Source organism: Dasypus novemcinctus, chromosome 1 (assembly GCF_030445035.2).
Source record: "Dasypus novemcinctus isolate mDasNov1 chromosome 1, mDasNov1.1.hap2, whole genome shotgun sequence".
Classification (NCBI taxonomy): Eukaryota; Metazoa; Chordata; class Mammalia; order Cingulata; family Dasypodidae; genus Dasypus; species Dasypus novemcinctus.
The window spans coordinates 133,808,595-133,828,151 of record NC_080673.1 but is presented as its reverse complement, the minus strand read 5'-3'; the positions used below and the strand labels follow the sequence as shown (position 1 = coordinate 133,828,151).

The window sequence follows — 19,557 nt, the reverse complement described above, 5'->3', positions numbered from 1 at the left end:
CACTCCCACCCCAGTTGTCTGTTCTCTGTGTCTATTTGCTGCGTTGTCTTTGTCCACTTCTGTTGTTGTCAGCAGCACAGGAATCTGTGTTTCTTTTTGTTGTGTCATCTTGTGTCAGCTCTCCGTGTGTGCGGCGCCAGGCCTGGGCAGGCTGCACTTTCTTTTGCGCTGGGTGGCTCTCCTTACGGGGCGCCCTCCTTGCACGTGGGGCTCCCCTACGTGGGGGACACTCCTGCATGGCACGGCACTCCTTGCATGCATCAGCACTGCCCATGGGCCAGCTCCACGTGGGTCAAGGAGGCCCTGGGTTTGAACCACAGGCCTCCCATGTGGTAGACGGATGCCCTAACCACTGGGCCAAGTCCGCCGCCCTGTAAGCTTCTATAATACAATGTGTCTGATATCAGATGTGAAATCTCAAGCCCTATAGATATTTTGTCTTTCAAAATTAAATATCACGCCATTTCTGTTACTTGCCAAAAGCAAGTTGGATTTATCTTTGCCTTGCAGAGCTTTATCAATTTTGCCCCTACAAATCAAGAAGAGGATGCTCTTCTGATTCTCTACTTTACCATTTGAATGTGAATTAGGAACAAAGAAAAAGGGAAGAAAGAAGATGGCTGAAGGCAATAAATGTAATGGAAACTTTAGTAGATTAGTTCTTTTATTCCCTCACTGCTGTCTCCTAAATTCAACATCTCCATTTTATAAGAGCCTCTGCTGATTATAAAAAATTACAAAGGAGATTGATCTTAATGAGCAATTTTGTAACCAGCCACTATTCATAAAATTGGTGGATCAGAAAAATCACAGGATACAGAGCATCAGAATTGTGTTATCCACCATGGAAATTTATTTACACAATGAAAAGACTGCTATGCTACTGTAACAGCTAACATGAGAATGTATTCACAAGTTGAGAAGATGTTCAGACCATCCTAGTTGCCATGACCATAGGACTGATCACATTGCTCTGCCATACAGCTATATGAACTTGTGAGCATCCTGGGTTCCTGATTTCTGTAAAATGGTGTAAAGATGCACAGTATGCTTTGTAGAAATTAAAGACATCTTTGATAATTATTTTTATTAAAATGACAGGAATAATGCTAGATATTAATTTACAACATAAGGACAGACATTACACAATATGACAGAATACATCTTTTAAAAATTACTGGTTGCTTAAAAGAGGTTATTTTCTCTATTTCTTATTCTAATTAATATCACAGCAAAATTTCATTGCGCATTACTCAATTCAGGGTGGAATAATTTATGGATTCATATTTGGAATAAATAAGTAATAATAAAATAGGTTTGGAATAAATAAAGGTACACGAAAATGAAATTAACCAAGAAATGAAAATATAATAGTAAGAATAACAAATAAACCTAAATTTATTGTGTTGATTCCATCACAAGCATCCCATGAAAATGTTTCTAATATATTATCTAATTTATCCCCATACAATCCTATGAAGTAGGTGCAACTACTGCTCTCATTTTGTAGCTGAGGAAATTGAAGTATACTGCCAGGGTTTTGGCCCAGACAATTTGATTCAGGAGTCCATTTGCTAATCACTGCAAAGAAATTTCACTTGTACTGTAGTTGGTTTTGTTTTTCCTTCTTTTTAAGGCTTTGATAGTTCATCAATGTCATTCAGAAAGTGAAGCTGAGCCAATGAATGGAAACCAATGAAAAGAGATTGCAAATTAGGGTGAAAACAGGATAAGAGAATAGCATCAGCCAGAACATTGAATTTCAAAAAGAGAGAACCTGAAATTTGAATATCAGTCACTAATGCAGAGATTTAAATTGAACAGTTTTTAGAAAACCCAGAAAAATGTGGACTTAGTCCTCTAGTCCCTTACATTCCTTTGTGTTCAGACATAGATTTTTAAGATTTGGGAACTATTTCTGGCTATAGCACAGAGGTGAACTGAATAACCTGGTATGTGCAAAAGACCAGAACCATAGCTTTATCAACATCTTTCAGCTGCCACTTGTCTTAACCAGTCCCAACAGCGAAAGAGCATGCATGTTGATCTTCATAGAGCATGATGGATTGAAGCTATGTACCCCAGAAAAAAATGTTCTTAAACTTAATCCATTCCTATGTGCTTGAACCCTTGCAAATAGGAATTTTACGTGAGGTGACTTCAGATAAGGTGTGGTCCAGGATAGGTCTTAATCCTATAGGTAAAGGGAAGGAAACAGAGAGAGAAAGCCATGAGGAGCAAGAAGCTGAAATTCAACAGAACCCAGAAGATGGAGAGGCCGCCATGTGCCTTGCCATTTGACAGAGGAACCAAGGATCAAGGATTGTCAGCAGCCAGACACAGAATGCTAGACTTTGGAAGAAAACATCCCTTAACGAAGCCTTGATTTAGACTTCTCCTTGCCAAAAAACCTGAACCAATAAATTCCCATTGTTTAAGACAATCCATTGCATGGCATTTGCTTCAACAATAAGGAAACTAAAACTTAGGGTGCTAAATAAGTGCAGGGAATTTAACTTAGCTATTAATTTAGAAGCAAAAATAATATGTGTCCATATGTTATGTAGGTTTTGCTATGGATATACATTTTTTAGAAGTCAAAGTCATTTTAAACTACTAATAAAGGTAAGTGGTATAAACTTAACAAGATAAGTGTTTGGTAAGGGACAGACTTGACACATTAAGCCTCTAATATATAGGAGAGGGTTTTGAGTAGAACAGTCATGTTTATCATCTGCAAACAAATTCAATTTAAAGTTTGTATTTATTGGATGAAAATTACCAGGATCCCTGGGGTGACTTACAAGGGAAACTATATACACCTCCAGTTCTTGAAGGAATATGGTAGTATGTTAGAAATTGACACCAGCCCCCATTGGAATCCTGTTTTACCACATACTCTCAGCATCCAGAGGTGGTTTTACATACTTCATGCAGAATTGGGCCTGGGAAACATGGATCCATTATCCCTAAAATCTCTAAGTTTGAGAAATATGAGACTACTTGCAATTCTCAGGAAGTGCTACCTCGTTCATTCTGGCATGTATTTTTACCTGCTCTTTCCTTTACCCAGATTCACCTTCCCTTTTATCCTTCTACCTTTCCTGTTATTTATTTTGTGAAATATTTTCTTCCTTTAAAATCCTTTCAAATGCCTTTAAAATCTGCTCAAAAGATGAAGTATTCATTCCTTTCTGAGGCTGTTTCCCGATCCCAGTCTTACCTAAGAACAATTAATTGCTGTCTCCTCTTACAACAGTCAGAGTAGGTGGGCGAATGCTGGACATGTCAAGCAAAGGGGACAGGATAACCAAAAAACACAGATGGTGGGTAAACAATGGCACTTGAGGAATTAAAAGAAGACCACTGTAACTATAGTAGAGGGTGTGATGGAGAAGTGTAGTAAAATTACGTGGAATAAATAGTGAGCAATTAGATCATAAAAGCCAGAGAAAGCAGTTTGGATGGGTTTAAACAGGACAACTTTCAAAGAATCACTTTGTTATGGATCATATAACATCAAGAGTAGAAATGGGTGAAACATTTGTCATAATTCAAGTGAGAGTTGATGGTGGATTTGACTAAAATTATGGCAGTGGATATAGAGTTAATCATCTGCATTTGAGATTTTGTAGTTTTTTGTTTGTTTGCTTAATGAACTGGACATCCATGAACGTGGAAGTGAAAACCTCTGAGGTGACTTCTGGGTTTCTGGCTTAAGTAACTGTGTGGAAGGGATTACCATTTATAAACATATGGAGGGCCATGGGCCAGGTGGGAGATTGGTTTGGAGAAAATCAAGAAACCTGTTTTTTCATGTTAAGTTTGAGATGCTTATAAGACATCTAAGTGGAGATATCAGATCAGTAGTTGTGGCCATGTGGCCTGGATCTCAGAGGAATGATCTGAGTTGGAGGTAAAAATTGGAAAGTCATCTCTCCTATACACGATCCCTAAAATCATAAGAATGAAGCTCACTGAGAAGAGAATACAGAAAGTGATGATTATAATAGACCCTAGGACTTAGACCTGAAGAACATCAACATCCATAAAAGACAAGAAAGAAACAGCAAGTGCAAGTGAGAAAGATCAATCCCTGAGAAAGGAAGAGAACCATAAGAGTGATATCATAGAGGCCAAAAGAGGAATAATTCAAAGAAACAGTAGTGAAGGATGTTAACAATGCTGTTGAAAGGATGTATTAAATGAGGAAAACTAGATGTCCTTTGGATTCATCAATAGGGAGGTCACTGGGGATCTTTGATATAATTGATATCAGAAGACTGGTGGGAGAGGAAGCTGAAGTATGTAAATAAGAGTGATGGTCAGAAAGGAAGTGGAAACAACGTGTGCAAGCAATTCTTTTGAGAAGTTTAGCTACAATGGAGAATGAATAAACAAAGTAATGGGGAAGGGAACGTGGAATCAGGTAATTTTGTTTTAATATGAAATGTACTAGAGGCTGTTTCCATGGGAATAGTAGTGGTAATAGGGAAAGACTAATAATGTGCACACCCATACACACACATACACAGAGAGAGAGAGAGAAAGCTAAAAGAAAACTCTAAAGAAGGTGGGAGTGGACGTGATTCAGACCACAAGTGGTAGAAGGACACATGCTGTGCTATATTAGGAAGGAGGAATAAATGAGTGCTTATGTAGGATGGTTTGTAGTGGGAAAATGTGGGTCTTTGATGACTTTTATATGGTCAAGAAGCCATGAGGCAAGGTTGTCAACTAACATCATCCTTTCTCTCTCCCTTTTCTAATCTTTGTTCTAAATGCACTTTCAACAATAAATTTGAGACAGCTGAGCTACAACAGACTGATTTTTTTTAAGTCAGAAATCATCACAAAAAGAAAATCAGATTAGGTGGTGAGTGGTGAGTTCTAGTAGAAGAGAAAATATCTGAAAGCTGCATGGAGCTCCAACATTTGTACCTTGTCTCTATAATTAGTCCAGCATTTTCCAAAATGTGATTTCTCCAACACTAGCAAAATATTTATCTAAGATATTGGGAGAGTGAGCTAGTAAAGTAATGCTGTTATAATAATTTCTACATGTATTAAGGACCCACTTCAGGTGAGCGATTATGAATATAAATTATAGTATTGTTGTGGATTTTTTTTTTGCAAGCTGTATTCAGCATTCTGGGGAAGTCAGAGAGATGAATTTAGCCAAGGTGGTGGTTTCCCCAGGCCAGTATGATGACAAGAGAAGTGCAAGGGAGTTGAGACTTTGCAATAGTAATCATAAGAGTGGATTTATGTCAGAGCTAATTAATGAAATTTTACTTTCAGGACTCCCATTTGCATGTGCCCATTCAAACACCTGAAAACAAACTTGTATTCACAATTTTGCATTGTTTTTCCCTAAAGGAAGTTAACAAAATTGTATAAGCCTCAGGTCCCTGAAACGTCCCCTGGGGATTATTATACTTGACCAAGGAATTTATGAATAAGGAGAAAAGAGGGAAGCGGACTTGGCCCAGTGGTTAGGGCGTCCATCTACCACATGGGAGGTCCACGGTTCAAACCCAGGGCCTCCTTGACACGTGTGGAGCTGGCCCATGCGCAGTGCTGATGCGCACAAGGAGCACTGTGCCACACAGGGGTGTCCCCGCATAGGGAAGCCCCACGCGCAAGGAATACACCCCGTAAGGAGAGCCGCCCATTGTGACAGAAAAGTACAGCCTGCCTAAGAATGGCACTGCCCACATGGAGAGCTGACACAACAAGATGATGCAACAAAAAGAAACACAGATTCCCGTGCCACTGACAACAACAGAAGCGGACAAAGAAGAAGACGCAGCAAATAGACACAGAGAACAGACAACGGTGGGGGGGGGGAGTGGGGGAGGAGAGAGAGATAAGTAAATAAATAAATCCTAAAAAAAAGGAGAAAAGAGAAGATAGGGGCTCAGGGACATTAAAAAGGTGGCAGAATTATTAAGGGACTCTTGGTACTGGAGTTGGCTATTGAAGGTGTGATCTGGAAAGAGGTGGTAGTCAGAGAGTGGGATGTTTGCAGTAGAGGTTAGAAAGTCTGCCTTTTCATAAAAACAAGGTCAGTGATGTTACCGTTTGTGTGAGTGGTTGAAGTAAGGTGCAGGCTAAGATCATTTGATGTAGAAAGTGTCTAAGGACTGAGAGACCAAGATATTGGAAGAATCCTCAATGAGGATATTAAACTAAGAATTTTGACAGCACGTTGGAAGAGTGAAGGTGAACCATTTGCTCTGAGAATTGAGAGCAGTGTACTGGGAATATGGGAAAGATAACTACAACAAGGAGTGAATGGTATATATTCAAAACTGAGAATTTTATAGTGGAGGATGCTAACAAAGCCTGGAAACTACAATGAGAATCCTGAAGACATATATTCACCTTAAGTACCTGTGATATGAAGGAGTGTGGAAGAAAATAAAAACCACTGCTACCAGAGAGAACTATAAAAGAAGCACCATCTGCAGTGGAGAAAGAGGTTTCAGATAGAATGAGAAGGTGAAGGGAACCTACACACATGGAGTTGAGCATTAAAGGGTTCCATATAATATACTTTCAGAATTGATGATCTGGAAAAATATCAGGCACATACTCCAGAGATCCAATGCCCCTGCCTTGAGAAATGAAGTCTTGTGTGAGCCTATCAAAGAGAATGAAATAGTTATAAAGCATGACCAAAAAAATCACAAAGCTTAATGCAGACATCAGCAACCAGGACTTAATAGGTTGTTGGGGATTGAGCCATACCTCTCACAAAAGATATGTTTAGGGAAGCGAATTTGGTTCAACTGATAGAGCATCCGCCTACTATATGGGAGGTCCAGGGTTCAAACCCAGGGCCTCCTGACACATGTGGTGAGCTGGCCCACACACAGTGCTGATATGCGCAAGGAGTACCATTCCATGCAGTGGTGTCCCCTGCATGGGGGAACCCCATGTGCAAGGAATGCACCCTGCAAGGAGAACCACCCTGCATGAAAAAAAGCACAGCCTGCCCAGGAGTGGTGCCACATGCATGGAGAGCTGATGCAGCAAGATGACGCAACAAAAAGAGACCCCAATTCCAGATGCTGCTGACAGGAATACAAGCAGACACAAAAGAACACACAGTGAATGGACACAGATAGCAGACAATGAGTGGGGGGGGAGGGGAGAGAAATAAAATTTTAAAAATAAACCTTTAAAAAAAAAAGATATGTTCAAGTTCTAAGTCCTAGTCTTATAAGAGTAAAGTGTAAACCCAAAACTATATAGGGCCTTTGAAGATGTTATTAGTTAAGGAATAGCCAAACTGAATCCAATATAGCTGAAGTCCTTATAAGCAAGGGAAATTGGACATGGAATTAGAATACCAGAAGTGGAAGCCAGAAATAGAGACAGATATCACCATGTGATGGAGACAGAGATGCATTTACAAACCAAGGAACATAGTCCTGGCAGAAGTTATAGGCAATGCAAATACTCTAAGGTAGCATATACCTGGAAAGTTTGAAGACTACAAAGGAGGCCACTATAGCTGGAGCTGACTACGATGAGGAAATTATCCTGAATTATCAGGGCAGTGCAATCTAATAACATGAGTTCTTTAGTGCAGAGATCCATTTCCCACTGTGATGGGACAGGTGGGATGACAGAAAGGACAGAGTTGCAACATGAAAAGTACTGACTTGGTATTGCTAGCTTTGAAGACTGAGGAAGGGGATCATAAGCCAAAGAATGTGACCTCTGGAAGCTGGAAAATGCAAAGAAACAAGAGCCTTCAGAAAGGAACGCAGTCCTATCAACACTTAGATTTTTGTCTAGTGACCTGTGGCAGACTTCTGACCTATAGAACTTTAAGGTACTATATTTGTATTGCTTAAATCACTGAATTTGTGGTAGTTTAGAAGTTTAGAGCAGTGATTGAAGATTAATACAAGGAGTCATGGGTGTTTCAATGATTTGGGGCTCAAGACAATGAAATGATGAAATTTCTGGATAAGAAGGTTGAGGGGCAATAAATAAGAAAAAGGTATTCAATTTTGGACTTGTTAGATTAGAAATTTATCTTAGTTGTCCAAGTGAAAATATCAAGAAAGCAATTGTAAATATGAGTCTGGGAAATCATAGAACTGGCTATGCGGTTAAAGAAACTATTTATGCAGCCCATCCTCATCTTTCAAGGGTGTTTCTAACAATCAAGAAAATCCAAATTAAAGGCAGATGGACACAGAGGGGCCTCCTCTTCTGAGAACTAGAGTTCTATGTTGAGAATATAACAGATATTAAAGCCACCAGTCAGTCTGTGTTGCCATCTTATGCACCATGCAATACCTGAGGTGTAAAAATAAGACTTGAGAAACCCAACAAAGAAACCAGAATATCAAATCTCCACCTAGACAGATCTCTTTAGGAAAGTAAGCTAGAGAAATATGTTATCTCATTAGCCAATATACACAAATAAAGAGGTCCTTCGCACATAGCTGGAAGCATTCCTGAGTAGTGGTGGGTTGCAAAAGGGTCATTTGGAGGTGGGAGGTACATAAGTAATTTCTCTTTCCATTCACTTCTTTAGGGCAATCACATACTTCTGACCTAGGGACACTGGGCCTCCCTTTTCATTTATGTCCCTTATTTGTACAGAGTAGAAGCAGGCTGTCCATGAAAAGAGAATTGAAATGAGAGTTGAAACACCTGAGTTCCAGTATCAGTTCTACCCAACTCAGAAATGATATGTTAGTCCTATCCCTACAAAATGAAGAATGCTAAACTGGATAATAACTGAAGGTGTTTTCTGTATCAACATTGGCTAGTTCCTGATCCTGGGAAACAGAGTAAACAAAGAGAAAAAGGTTGAAAAGCAAAGGGACCCCACAGTGTTAACTCTTTAGGAGATTTACTTTCTATAGCAGACTCCATGCAGAATGTAGTAGGTAGTTATTAAGTTTGTAAATGGGCAAAGCAGAATTCTATCTACTAATGAAGAATGCAACAGAATAGAAAACTTGTCCAATGAAAAAAAGTACAGTTCCATTATAATTAAAGGTCAGATGTGAGTTATTTTTCCCATGACATGTAATAGCTGGAGTCACTTACCTGGGTCCCAGATTAAGTATGTTACCCACTAAAGATTTGAAGGCAGAAAGTCTTGTGGTACATTTAATACATGGAAAAGGCAGTTCTCATGATCCTTAGATTTCCAAGTTGTGCCTATTATGAAAGGGTAAATTGCCACATTCCATATATATGCACGGTTTATACAACTCTATTTCTGTCCTTGGATATGCAGGACACTTTTGGTCAGAAGGGACTCTGTGGAAATTATGACTTTGAGTTAACATAACTAAATTGACTCTTTTGAGGTCTGCTGATCATCCATAAAAAGAAAAAAGTGTCTCTTAAGAAATTAATAACTTCAAACCTGTGTATCAAACACTTAATACCTATAAGGCCCTATAGGGGCCTTTTCTTGTATCATCTAATTTTATCCTTAAAAAGCTCCAAGAAATATGTACAATTATCATCCTCATTTTATAGATAAAGAAACTGAGGCTTAGGCACATTAAGTAACTCACCCAGGTCATGATTGTAGAACCAAGTTTTAAACCAGCAGATTTTAGAGCTTACACTATGAACTGGGGCAACTGTAGCCTCTTCTGAAATTTAAAATTCCTATCTCTTTGTCGTAAAAGAGAAAGCAGAGCTATTGCAGTTTTATCTTCCACCGTAGAGTTTGTCTCCCCCCTTGAACTCCAAGTGAGAGTCTCTCCATGTTAGTCTCCAAACAACCAATCTGAAAAGAAGTGCTCTTTATATAGATGTATTTACAAATTTTAGCATTACTTGCTTATTTAATAGTAGATAGTGGAAGAGTCTTGTTACTTAGTTTAAATTATGGAGTGATCTTATAGGACAGAATAATAATATTCTCGATATAAAGAGGAATAGCACTTGTCTGTAAAAACTCATTCTCATCCCTGACATCAAATTATTTTTGGATTGTTCGTAGACTGGAAAAATAAGAAAAACACTACTTAGTCTTAGGTGAATTGTTAAAGAGAAAATGGTTAAGAGCTAATTGATCAAATCAACAACTTATTTGAGTCTATGAATTGGCTGTAAAAGAGCATCATTTTCAGCCACTGGTTTTAATGCACTTAAATTAGTGCCGACAAAACATATATAAAACTTTTTATGCACCCATTTATCAGGATTGTGGGAAAATTAGGGTGATCCTTTGGTAAACTCTGTGATGATTTTACAGACTTATGTGACATTTATAGCAAGGTGTTTTCTTTAAAAATTTTTAAGGTATCAAATTTAATTTAGTTTATTTTAAATGTTATCTCTGGATCTAAGTGAATTATCCAAAAATTCTTGGGCCCAAAATGAATGTCTGATATTAATTGCTGTATTGGTAACACCTGTGTACCCTAGGGTGGTTTTTATGTTTGCTGTATTTTAAGCAGTTTTACTTTAATGTTCCTTTTTCTTTAATACTTCTTTAACAAGTGTGATCTTCTTTGGTTTATCTATGCTTTCATTGCTTTTTAATTATTTCTTTATTTTATATTTAACCAGCTTCATGAACAAAATTTGATAGGTATATGGGAATGACTTTTGTTATTATTTCTATGAAAAATATTAATGTAAATAAATAAGGAAAACATTTATTTGCAAATAATTTGGAGCCATATTGTACCTTCGGCTATCTTTGTGGAAATAAATAATTAATAATGATTCCCTTAGTTTGATTATTTTTTGCAAACAGACAGTGGCCATCATTAACTAAAATTCTTCAAAAACAATGGCTGGAGATAATTTTTCCTGACTTTTTCCTATCAAGTTTTTAAAAAGCCAAATTGTCTTAGGTTCTTGAAACCAAGTTTCCTTACCACCATCAAGAAGACTTATGACCACAGTTCAAACTAGCTTTGGATCCTTGAGGAAAGCTGTAGGTGTTACACAATGAAAATGATGATGATGTATTTGATGACAATGATGATAGCTATTATTGCAAACTACCATTTACTAACAGCTTTACTTCTATTATCTTATTTCTCATAGCAGTGACCCAGTGATGTATGACAGTTCTGCCTCCCATCGTACAGATAAGGAACCTGAAATTTAGTGAGGTCACCCAGGTCATTCAGCAGTGAGTTAGTGGGTAGAGTTCAGAACTGGATCTAGCCTTTGCAGTTCAAACTGGTAATCAATGCACTAGAAGTGCCTCCCTATTACATAATGAAAGGTCCTTCACTAGGGTGTCCATTCTTCCTGCACACAACTGAGTCATGAATGATGTGTTCATACCAATCCTCAGGAATCAGAGTTCAAATATGGTGGGAAGTTTTTCTAGAACAATTACTCTGGGATTACACATTTTAAAAGTAGAACCCCCCATCAGCAGGATCTCACTGACTGCCACACTAAACAGTGCCTCAAACAGTGGTGCTCCTGCAGGCTCTAGGGACATCTAGACACCATAAGCAGGGCAGACAACCTCAGGAATTTGGCACACTGTCAGTGGTTCATACTTTGGAATATATGCTCCCCAATGTAACATTTAGACTCATTTATCATTTCCCTACACAAGGCTCTTCTGTCCCTTTTTTTGAAGCTATAATTAGCACTGTACTCATTAAATATATATCCCAGAGACTTAAATCTCTGGTCTGTTCATATGCCAGTTGAGCCCTGAATCTCAGCAGAGTTGTAACGCCTGTTCTCTAGTTCATTGGACTTATCCAGGACAACTAATTATAGGATTATGACAGACAACACCCATCCCAAAAAAGAGTATATACAACTGCATGCAAGACAGTTCCACCCATTTGCCCCACAGGATCTAAGCCCACTCGCAATCAGAAACATCCCCAAATCCTCAAAATTAAGGACTGAACAAACAAACATAAGGGGGGAATGCAACTATAGACTAAAGTAGACTTATTATTCTAGCAGTGGAAGAACCTGTGTATTACTGATATAAAGGCATTGGCCACTAGAGATTCTGAGGGAAGGGAGAGGAAAGAACAGGTAGAATATGGGGCATTTTGGGGACATTGGAATTGTTCTCCTTGATACTGCAATGATGGATACAGGCCATTATACGTTTTATCAAAACCTCTAAAATTGTGCAGTGCAAAGTGTGAACTAATGTAAACTGCAGTCCATGGTTAGCAACAATACTTCAGTGTGTTTACCAATTTTAATAAACATACCACACTAATGAAAGACATTGCTAATGGGGGAAAGTGTGGGAGGGGGAAGGAGTGGGGTATATGGGAATCACCTATATTTTTGTTTTAACATTTATGTAATCTAAAGCTTCTTTAAAAAAAAAAGTAGAAGCCCCTGTCTTTCCTTCTCATAGGTACTAGCATCATCACCATCTCTTTCCTTCTCTGTAGTTCTACCAGACTGACTTAAAAAGAAAGTCACTTACTATGTCCTTTTATATTATAAGGTGAAAATAGGATGAAATGTCTACAGAGAAGGTTCAAGTAGAAAATGAACTCACTGCCATTTCACTATGTAGGAGGAAAGAACAAGTTTCTATTATTTGTCATGAATCTAATGATAAAATCTAGATAGAGCCAAATCTATATTTTGTTAACAGTTTTATTGCTATGTGCTCCCAATACAACAAACAGCATCAGTAGTGTACACTTTGATAAACAGGAATTTTCAGCTTAGTAGAAAAGCAAGCACAAAGTTAGAAGTATAATGAGTATGTACATCTTTGTGAGAGGTGTATGTGCATGACCATCTTTCTCTACAGTCCCCTGTGGACCAGACTTAGACACAAGCAAGCAAGCTAGAGAGAATTTCATGCTGTGGAAATTTTTTGGAAAAATATAACTTCTATTTGAGGTTCAGGGATTGTCTTCTTATCTGTAATTTGCCTAATTTATTTGACCTTCAAAAGTCTTGTACTAAGTAGTAGCAATTCTTTAGAAGTATAGAGTCACTAAGTCAGGCTGTTAGTTTATAATAGTCAACATGCAAAAGTTCTTGTACATTCTGTGCTTTGAGAGGTTAAGATCTACATTTTAGTTTGCATAAGGTATTTTTAGTCAGTTAAGGTATCGATCTCAGACACTTTATGCTGCCAACACTGATTTTTAAAGTAATCCATGAAGTACTCATGTCTTCCACATATTTTTTTAAAAAAATGTTTCTAATTCACCATTTCATTAAACAACTTAGTCTACACTATTTACGTTTCCTTGAAGAACATCTTCAGCTTTGTATCAACTACTTTAAAAATGCAAAGTACTACCATAACATCAAATTTGTTCAATTTTACTTCCTTAATTTGGCTGCCATAGTTTGCTTAAATTTTTCCTCAATGCACAGAACTAGGCTTGCATCTCTAATTATTTCTCTCTAGCTTATCAAAATATGCTATTGGTATTAGCGTACATATTTAGTACATAAAAATACTATCATGAAAAAAATTGACTTTTAATAAATACCTTCGGTTCTGACTTCTATATACAATTACTACTATACATCTACTCCCTGGAGAGAGCATTTCAGGCTTCATGCAAGCAAGGTGATCACTGACATAAATTACTAGCACATTATTGCAGTCAGATGCATTGTGGTTGTGAACACTTGGATATGAACCATGCAGACAATAAATATCTCAACTTTTGACAAATGCTTTTTTGAACCTCATTCCAAAGCCCCAATGTCTTACTATACTTAAGTGTCAGTTCTAGTTCGATGATCCTTTTCTCAGCTACCAACATGAAAAAGCAAGTTATTCCAAACATTTTTCCATTGTGATTACTACAGAATATCAATGACAACTGTTTGTGTAGGTCAACAAAAGGGAAAAAAACCATACAAGAACACAGGATTCTTCAATTGCACCTTCTAAGTCCCTGCTAAGAGTGCTCTTGTTTTGTCTTGTACAAGTTCATTTATTTTCCCTTTTCCTGTGAACTCAGTATACTAAGATAAGATGCCAGTTCTCCTTGTTTTCATTTAAATGGTGGAAAGCAGTAGGTAAACAGAAATAGGTATATGTGCAGCTTATATTTCTTCATTTTTCTATAATTTAGGTATCCCACTGGTGATTCAACAAAACCATACAACAAAACCCTTTGTATTGTCAGTAGCTGCAATTCTAACCTTTTCTTTATAATATTCTGATCTGAGTATCAACTTATGAGAGTGTCAAATAAGGCAATACTCAATGGCAGGCACCTATAACATCCAGAAATATAATATAGTAAACAATCATTTGAGAACACATCTCTTAAAATAATACTGATTTCTGCAATATACAGTATTTACAAAACAGCTGTAAATTTGCTTGTACAACATTTCTAATATAGATAAATAGGAATACAAGTTGAAGAATTCTTTGCTTCATTTCCAAAGTATTTTGTAAAAGTGTAAACTGTTGGCATCTTTTATTTTTACTGTAAGTTTTCTAAAACAAAAAAATCAGCTGATATGCGCAATTGGTTGCAGTCCCTTTTCTGTATTAGAGAGTAACCAACAAATTTAACAACTTACTTTCCCTTCATTAATAATCTTTGGTGCTTTCTTCCACTGAATTCTGGCAAATGAGTCAATGCAGAACCAAAGAGGGTGAAAGCCACTTGAAAGTGAACCAGCACTTTTGTTCTTCCACTTACAAATAAAATGAATTGATGTTCTATGGAGGTTTTCATTTTAGACAAGCCATATGCACCATGGAGAGAGGGAGGCTGCCCAAGTTTTCCTCTGATTTCTAGCCTTTCACATTCACTTTCTCATCTTTCCAAGGTGGATGACCTTATAGGACGTCTCTTTTCATTTTTCTTTGAGGTTCTTGCATGAGAAGAAGCACCTATTGAATCACTGACTGCAAGGAAGGGAGAAGCAGCCATTTGTAAAGACGAACTGAGATGGTGACTCTTGGTGGGTGGGGAGGATGGTACTGAGACCAGTCTTAAGGTCTCACTTTCTGCTTGCTGAGCTCTTCTCAGAGGTAAGTTAGCACCATCAGGTTTATTGCTCGCCCTGAAAGCAGCATATATATTTGGACCTTCCACTGAAGAGATCCTGCTCAGAGAGCTCTTTTTCTCAGCAGGGGTCTCTGGATGGTAAGGAACCAAAGACGTAGGCATCACTAAAGACTGAGGAAGGTCACTAGGGTTAAACATAGCATCATCTTGAGTTTCAGCAGCTTCTGGAGGGTGTGGTGGTGACAGGGTACTACTGCGCTTGCTACATGAAGCACAACACAACTTGTTATAACCTGGTATAGAACAGTATCGTGCCAGTACCTCCATTTGACAGAATATTGATTTGTCCCCCAAACATGGCTCATCTGAAAAATTAAAATAAAACAAAATAATAAATATCTAAACATAAAATAAAACAAGGGAGAATAAAATATTCATGAATATAAAGGATTTAAGTATAATCTGATACTGGTAGAGGTTGTCCACGTGATCCTGTGCATTAAAAATATGAGTGCTAAGATGAATTCACTGAATAAAGTAATTCTTTATGTACAGAGTGCTTGGGTTGACCACCATTTTAATGTCTCATCAGCAGTCTTCAGATTATTGAAGGCAATTTTTTCTTCCTATTAGGAACACATATCTGAATTCAGAATGAGAAAATAGGTTTTATTTCTGTTTTTTTTTTTTTTAATGATGCCCCTGCCTTTCAAGTAAAGTCCCCTCTACAATAAATTAAATTTAAAATCAAAATAAGATACTAAGGACTTTCTGGAGCAAAACAAACTTTAAGAATTTATTACCAAAAGAAAAAAGCAAGATACCATTTTCATTGAAAGAATATTCTCCAGCTTGAATTCAATAGTTTCATGATTACCATTTGATAATTTCAGGTTATCTGAAAGCACAAATTTGGGTAAAGTGTGCCAGATTTCTTATGGAAAATTCATGGTTCTTAAGGCTTAAATTCACGTTAACTGAATTGATGGCACTTTATTTTTAAGGGGATAAAAGCAACATTCATAAAACACTTCATCTATTTTATGTGTGTGTTTGTGTGTGCATGCACACACACAATTTTTATTATTTTTATATGTTATTGAGTGCAGTTTGTAAAAAGAGATTTTTAAAAATCCAAATACTGAGCTCCTGCAACTGTTACTTTGTACCATTTCCAGCCAATCCAGGGTATATCCTACTCAAAGTCAATGACCATAGGAGCATCCCTGGAATTGTGCAACACAGAAATACTGACCCAATGCCCAATTAATAAGCTAAAAGAATGATAAATTGTGGCATTTTTGTAGTAAAGTCACTTGAAAAATTATAATGCATTATTGGGTAATACTATATCATCAGATAGGAAACCTGCTATAGGAATTGCCAAAGGAATTGAAGAATCTTTATTCTAAAGTTAGGGTAAAAAACTACTTTGTTAGAGCTGTTAGCATGTTGATACCATGTCCACTTCCCAAATTGTGCAACTACTCATTTTGCTGACATTTGTATATCTATTATATAGTACGAGTTTGAATATTTCACATTAGCTAAGGTAATCACCTAATTATATTGTAATATAATATAGTAATATATTATAATAATTGCTTTAATAGGTTTCAAGTCAAATACTGATTCCTTATCATTACTGAATTACTTTGTCCATGTCAATATCGTAAGGAAATTTATTTTTCCTATATGTTTCAGTATTTAAGCTCTAGGACAAGAGGACTATAGTGACACCTACTGCCACCCCTCCACACTGCCCAGCTCAGAAGTGTGAAGCTCTTTGGTAATGAAGGAATCCTCGTGGGAGTCCCAATCTCTCAAAACAAGTACCAAGACATTGCAAACACCAGTTTAGATCCTAGGTCTAATTAGAGATAGAATAGCCTTCTGTGGGAAGGAGGAGGGAAAGGATGAGATGGTTCTGAGAATAAGCAAAGAAGAGTAAAAGAATACATTCATTTTAAGTTAATTTGCCTAGAGATAGATAGAAAGGATAAAGGAAACCAGTTAAATTGTACAATCAAAATGGGGCCAATTAAAGGGAATAATATGACAAAATCAGTTATTAAAATTAAGTAAGTTTTTTGCCTTGTTATTTCACCCCCAATCATTATAGTTCTGGAAAAGGGTTTCATGCATGATCTCAAAAGGCCATTTGATTCTAACAGCAGTCTGAGACAGAAAGGAAGTACTACTGACTTGATTAAAATATGGTAGAAATATGTGGCCTGTTATAACTCTTAAAATCGGCCTTGGGGCATAGATTTCAGAGCAATGACAAGTTAAAAGAAATGTGGAATCACTAGCATAGTTATGCCCATCTCATTTTTTATAATAAAAGCACTTCCTTTAGGCTAAAAGGAAAGAATCAAACAACTTCTTGCTGACATTTGAGCACATTTGCAGAAAAGTATAACTGTCAGCTATTAAGATCAATAAGGCTTACTTACAAAATGTTTAGCCTCCTGGCAGTAATGATACATAAGAATAAAATTACATAAGAATAAAATATTACAATTATGCTGAGAGTAAATTTTTCAGCCTCTAACCGGATAAAGTTTGTTCACTGGCTTTGAATTTACTTGTGTTTTGAGCTTTCAAATGCACTAATTTCCAAAAGTAAAAGTCAACTATATAAGTGCTTTGTCTCCCCCTTGTGGTCATACTAGTTCCTGTCATGCATATTTCAAATGAAAATTTATAATGAATTAATAATATAAGGTTTAAATATTTTGAAACCTGAAAATTCTTAAAGATATCTGACAAAAGAGTGTGTCACCAATTTTCTTGAAAAGAAAGAAAGCATCATTCAGCAGATGTCAATAATCAATAGCTAAAGTGTTGTAGACCAAGGAAAACATAATTTCTCAGTCTCCAAGTCTTACCAGTGTGGTAAATCAATGCTTAATGTTGTCATTAGCCATAGACTCAGGAGAAAAAAAGAATTACATTTAAGAGGAACCCTGTGGTGGTGGTGGAAAATGTATGGAAAGGAAAGAAGGGAGAGAGAAAGATGAGAGCGAGAAAGACGGGGGAAGGCAGATAGATTGGAAGAGAAAGAGACAGAGTAAATCAGAGATGGAAGAGTAGAAAGTAAGGGCTGGGGAAGAGTGAGAAAGAAAGATGAAGAGACTGGTGAGGTAGAGAGATGGGAGGGAAAGAGAGAGAGAAGGAGAGAAAGAGAGAAAGAGAAGGAGAGAGAAAGGGAGAGGTGAGTGAGGGAGACACACACAAACTGAAAGGTGGGAGAGGTGAGAAAGTCAGGAGGAAGGGAAGAAGGGGAGAGACAGAGCAAGACAAGAGAGAAAGAGAGAAAGGGGGAGGTAGGGAGGGAGGAAAGAATTTTCCTTTGGTTATTTCTCAGTAAACAAATGACAATTCAAGAACTTATCCTGAAAAGAAATTCTGGTTTTCAAAGTGAAAAAAAAGATCAGAACGGTGAAATCAGGGTCCCACATACCGTTACAGGGCGGCAGCTGACAGGCTCTGACTGACTCTGGCTTTTCACCATCACACTCGTCTCCAGCCCTGCAGATGACCTGTCTCACCTCCATTCCTTCACCGCAGGTCACTGAGCACTACAGAGACAGAGGCTGGGATTATAGACATTTATTCCATCAAGACCATCTTTCTTCTTTTCAACATGCATACACACACATGGACACACACTTGCCCACACATGCACGTGTACCCACATGTGCATGCACACACACACACAGAGCTCTGGAGTTCTTTCTCTATGGATGTGGTGTTGCACAGTGTCTGTGGAGACAGAAAATCCTGAGTTTGCACCCTGATTCCACCTTTGTCGGTCTGGGCAAGAGCCTCAGCTTCCTTATTTGGAAAACTGGGATAATAATACCAACCTCACAGGATTGTTGTAGGACTAAATGAAGGTAAAGGAGACAAGGTATGTAAAGCAGTTGGCAAAATGCCTGGAACCTAAGAAGTGTTCAATATGAGAGGCCATAATTATGAAGACTTTAATGTCTGCCACAGTAACTGAAACCAGTTTTGGTGCCTGTTTTGGGGAGCCAATGTGGTGGGCTCCCCACAGCTAATTTAACTGACATGCTGCCTTGATTGATTCAACCACTTTTGAACAACTTCTACTCTATCCCCATGAAAACATTTTTTTAATGAAGCAGCTTAATGCTCCAAAACTAAGTCCAGAAATCCCAGTCTATCTAGACAGGAGCTGAGGAGGAGAGACCTGTGTTCTGTATCTCTGAGGAGAAATGGAACATGCGTTATGTTTATGGTCCTGTGTGGGTGGCCTTCATTTGTCTGTTCTTTCCTTCCTTGGCCTGCTCTTTACTTCCACATTTATTCTCTTCCTGCCTTTTTGATGCCTTTTCCTCCTATTCATTCTTCTCCTATCACTCTGTTTGCTCATTTTGAGTCTTTAGAAATGCAAAATACTAGTGGCTATACAGGTAATGCGCTTCATTCAATCGGCAATCACTGAACAAGTACTATATTGCAGGTACTGGGGAAGCAAAGTACACTGTTTCGGGATTTTTTGTTGTTTTTGTTTTTTACAAATGAGTGAACCAGTGATAAGGCAGACTCAAAGGAAAGACTTACCATACTCTGCCCT

The 19,557-nt window shown here is 37.6% G+C and overlaps 1 protein-coding gene across 5 annotated transcripts in view; it reads right to left on the bottom strand.

Moving 5' to 3' along the window:
• Positions 1-1,072: 1,072 nt before the first annotated feature.
• ADAMTS3 (ADAM metallopeptidase with thrombospondin type 1 motif 3) overlaps positions 1,073-19,557 on the bottom strand; it is a 316,618-nt gene continuing 298,133 nt past the window's right edge. For 4 of the 5 annotated variants that reach the window (XM_058297220.2, XM_058297235.1, XM_071216097.1 and 1 more), the window contains 2 exons: positions 18,418-18,535; positions 12,589-15,316 (listed from right to left, as the gene is read on the bottom strand). In XM_058297220.2, coding sequence (XP_058153203.1) covers positions 14,757-15,316; positions 18,418-18,535 — 678 coding nt within the window. In that variant the 3' untranslated portion in view covers positions 12,589-14,756. Of the gene's footprint in view, positions 2,195-12,588; positions 15,317-18,417; positions 18,536-19,557 lie in introns of those variants that run through there. The other variant, XR_009185863.2, reaches the window with a different exon arrangement.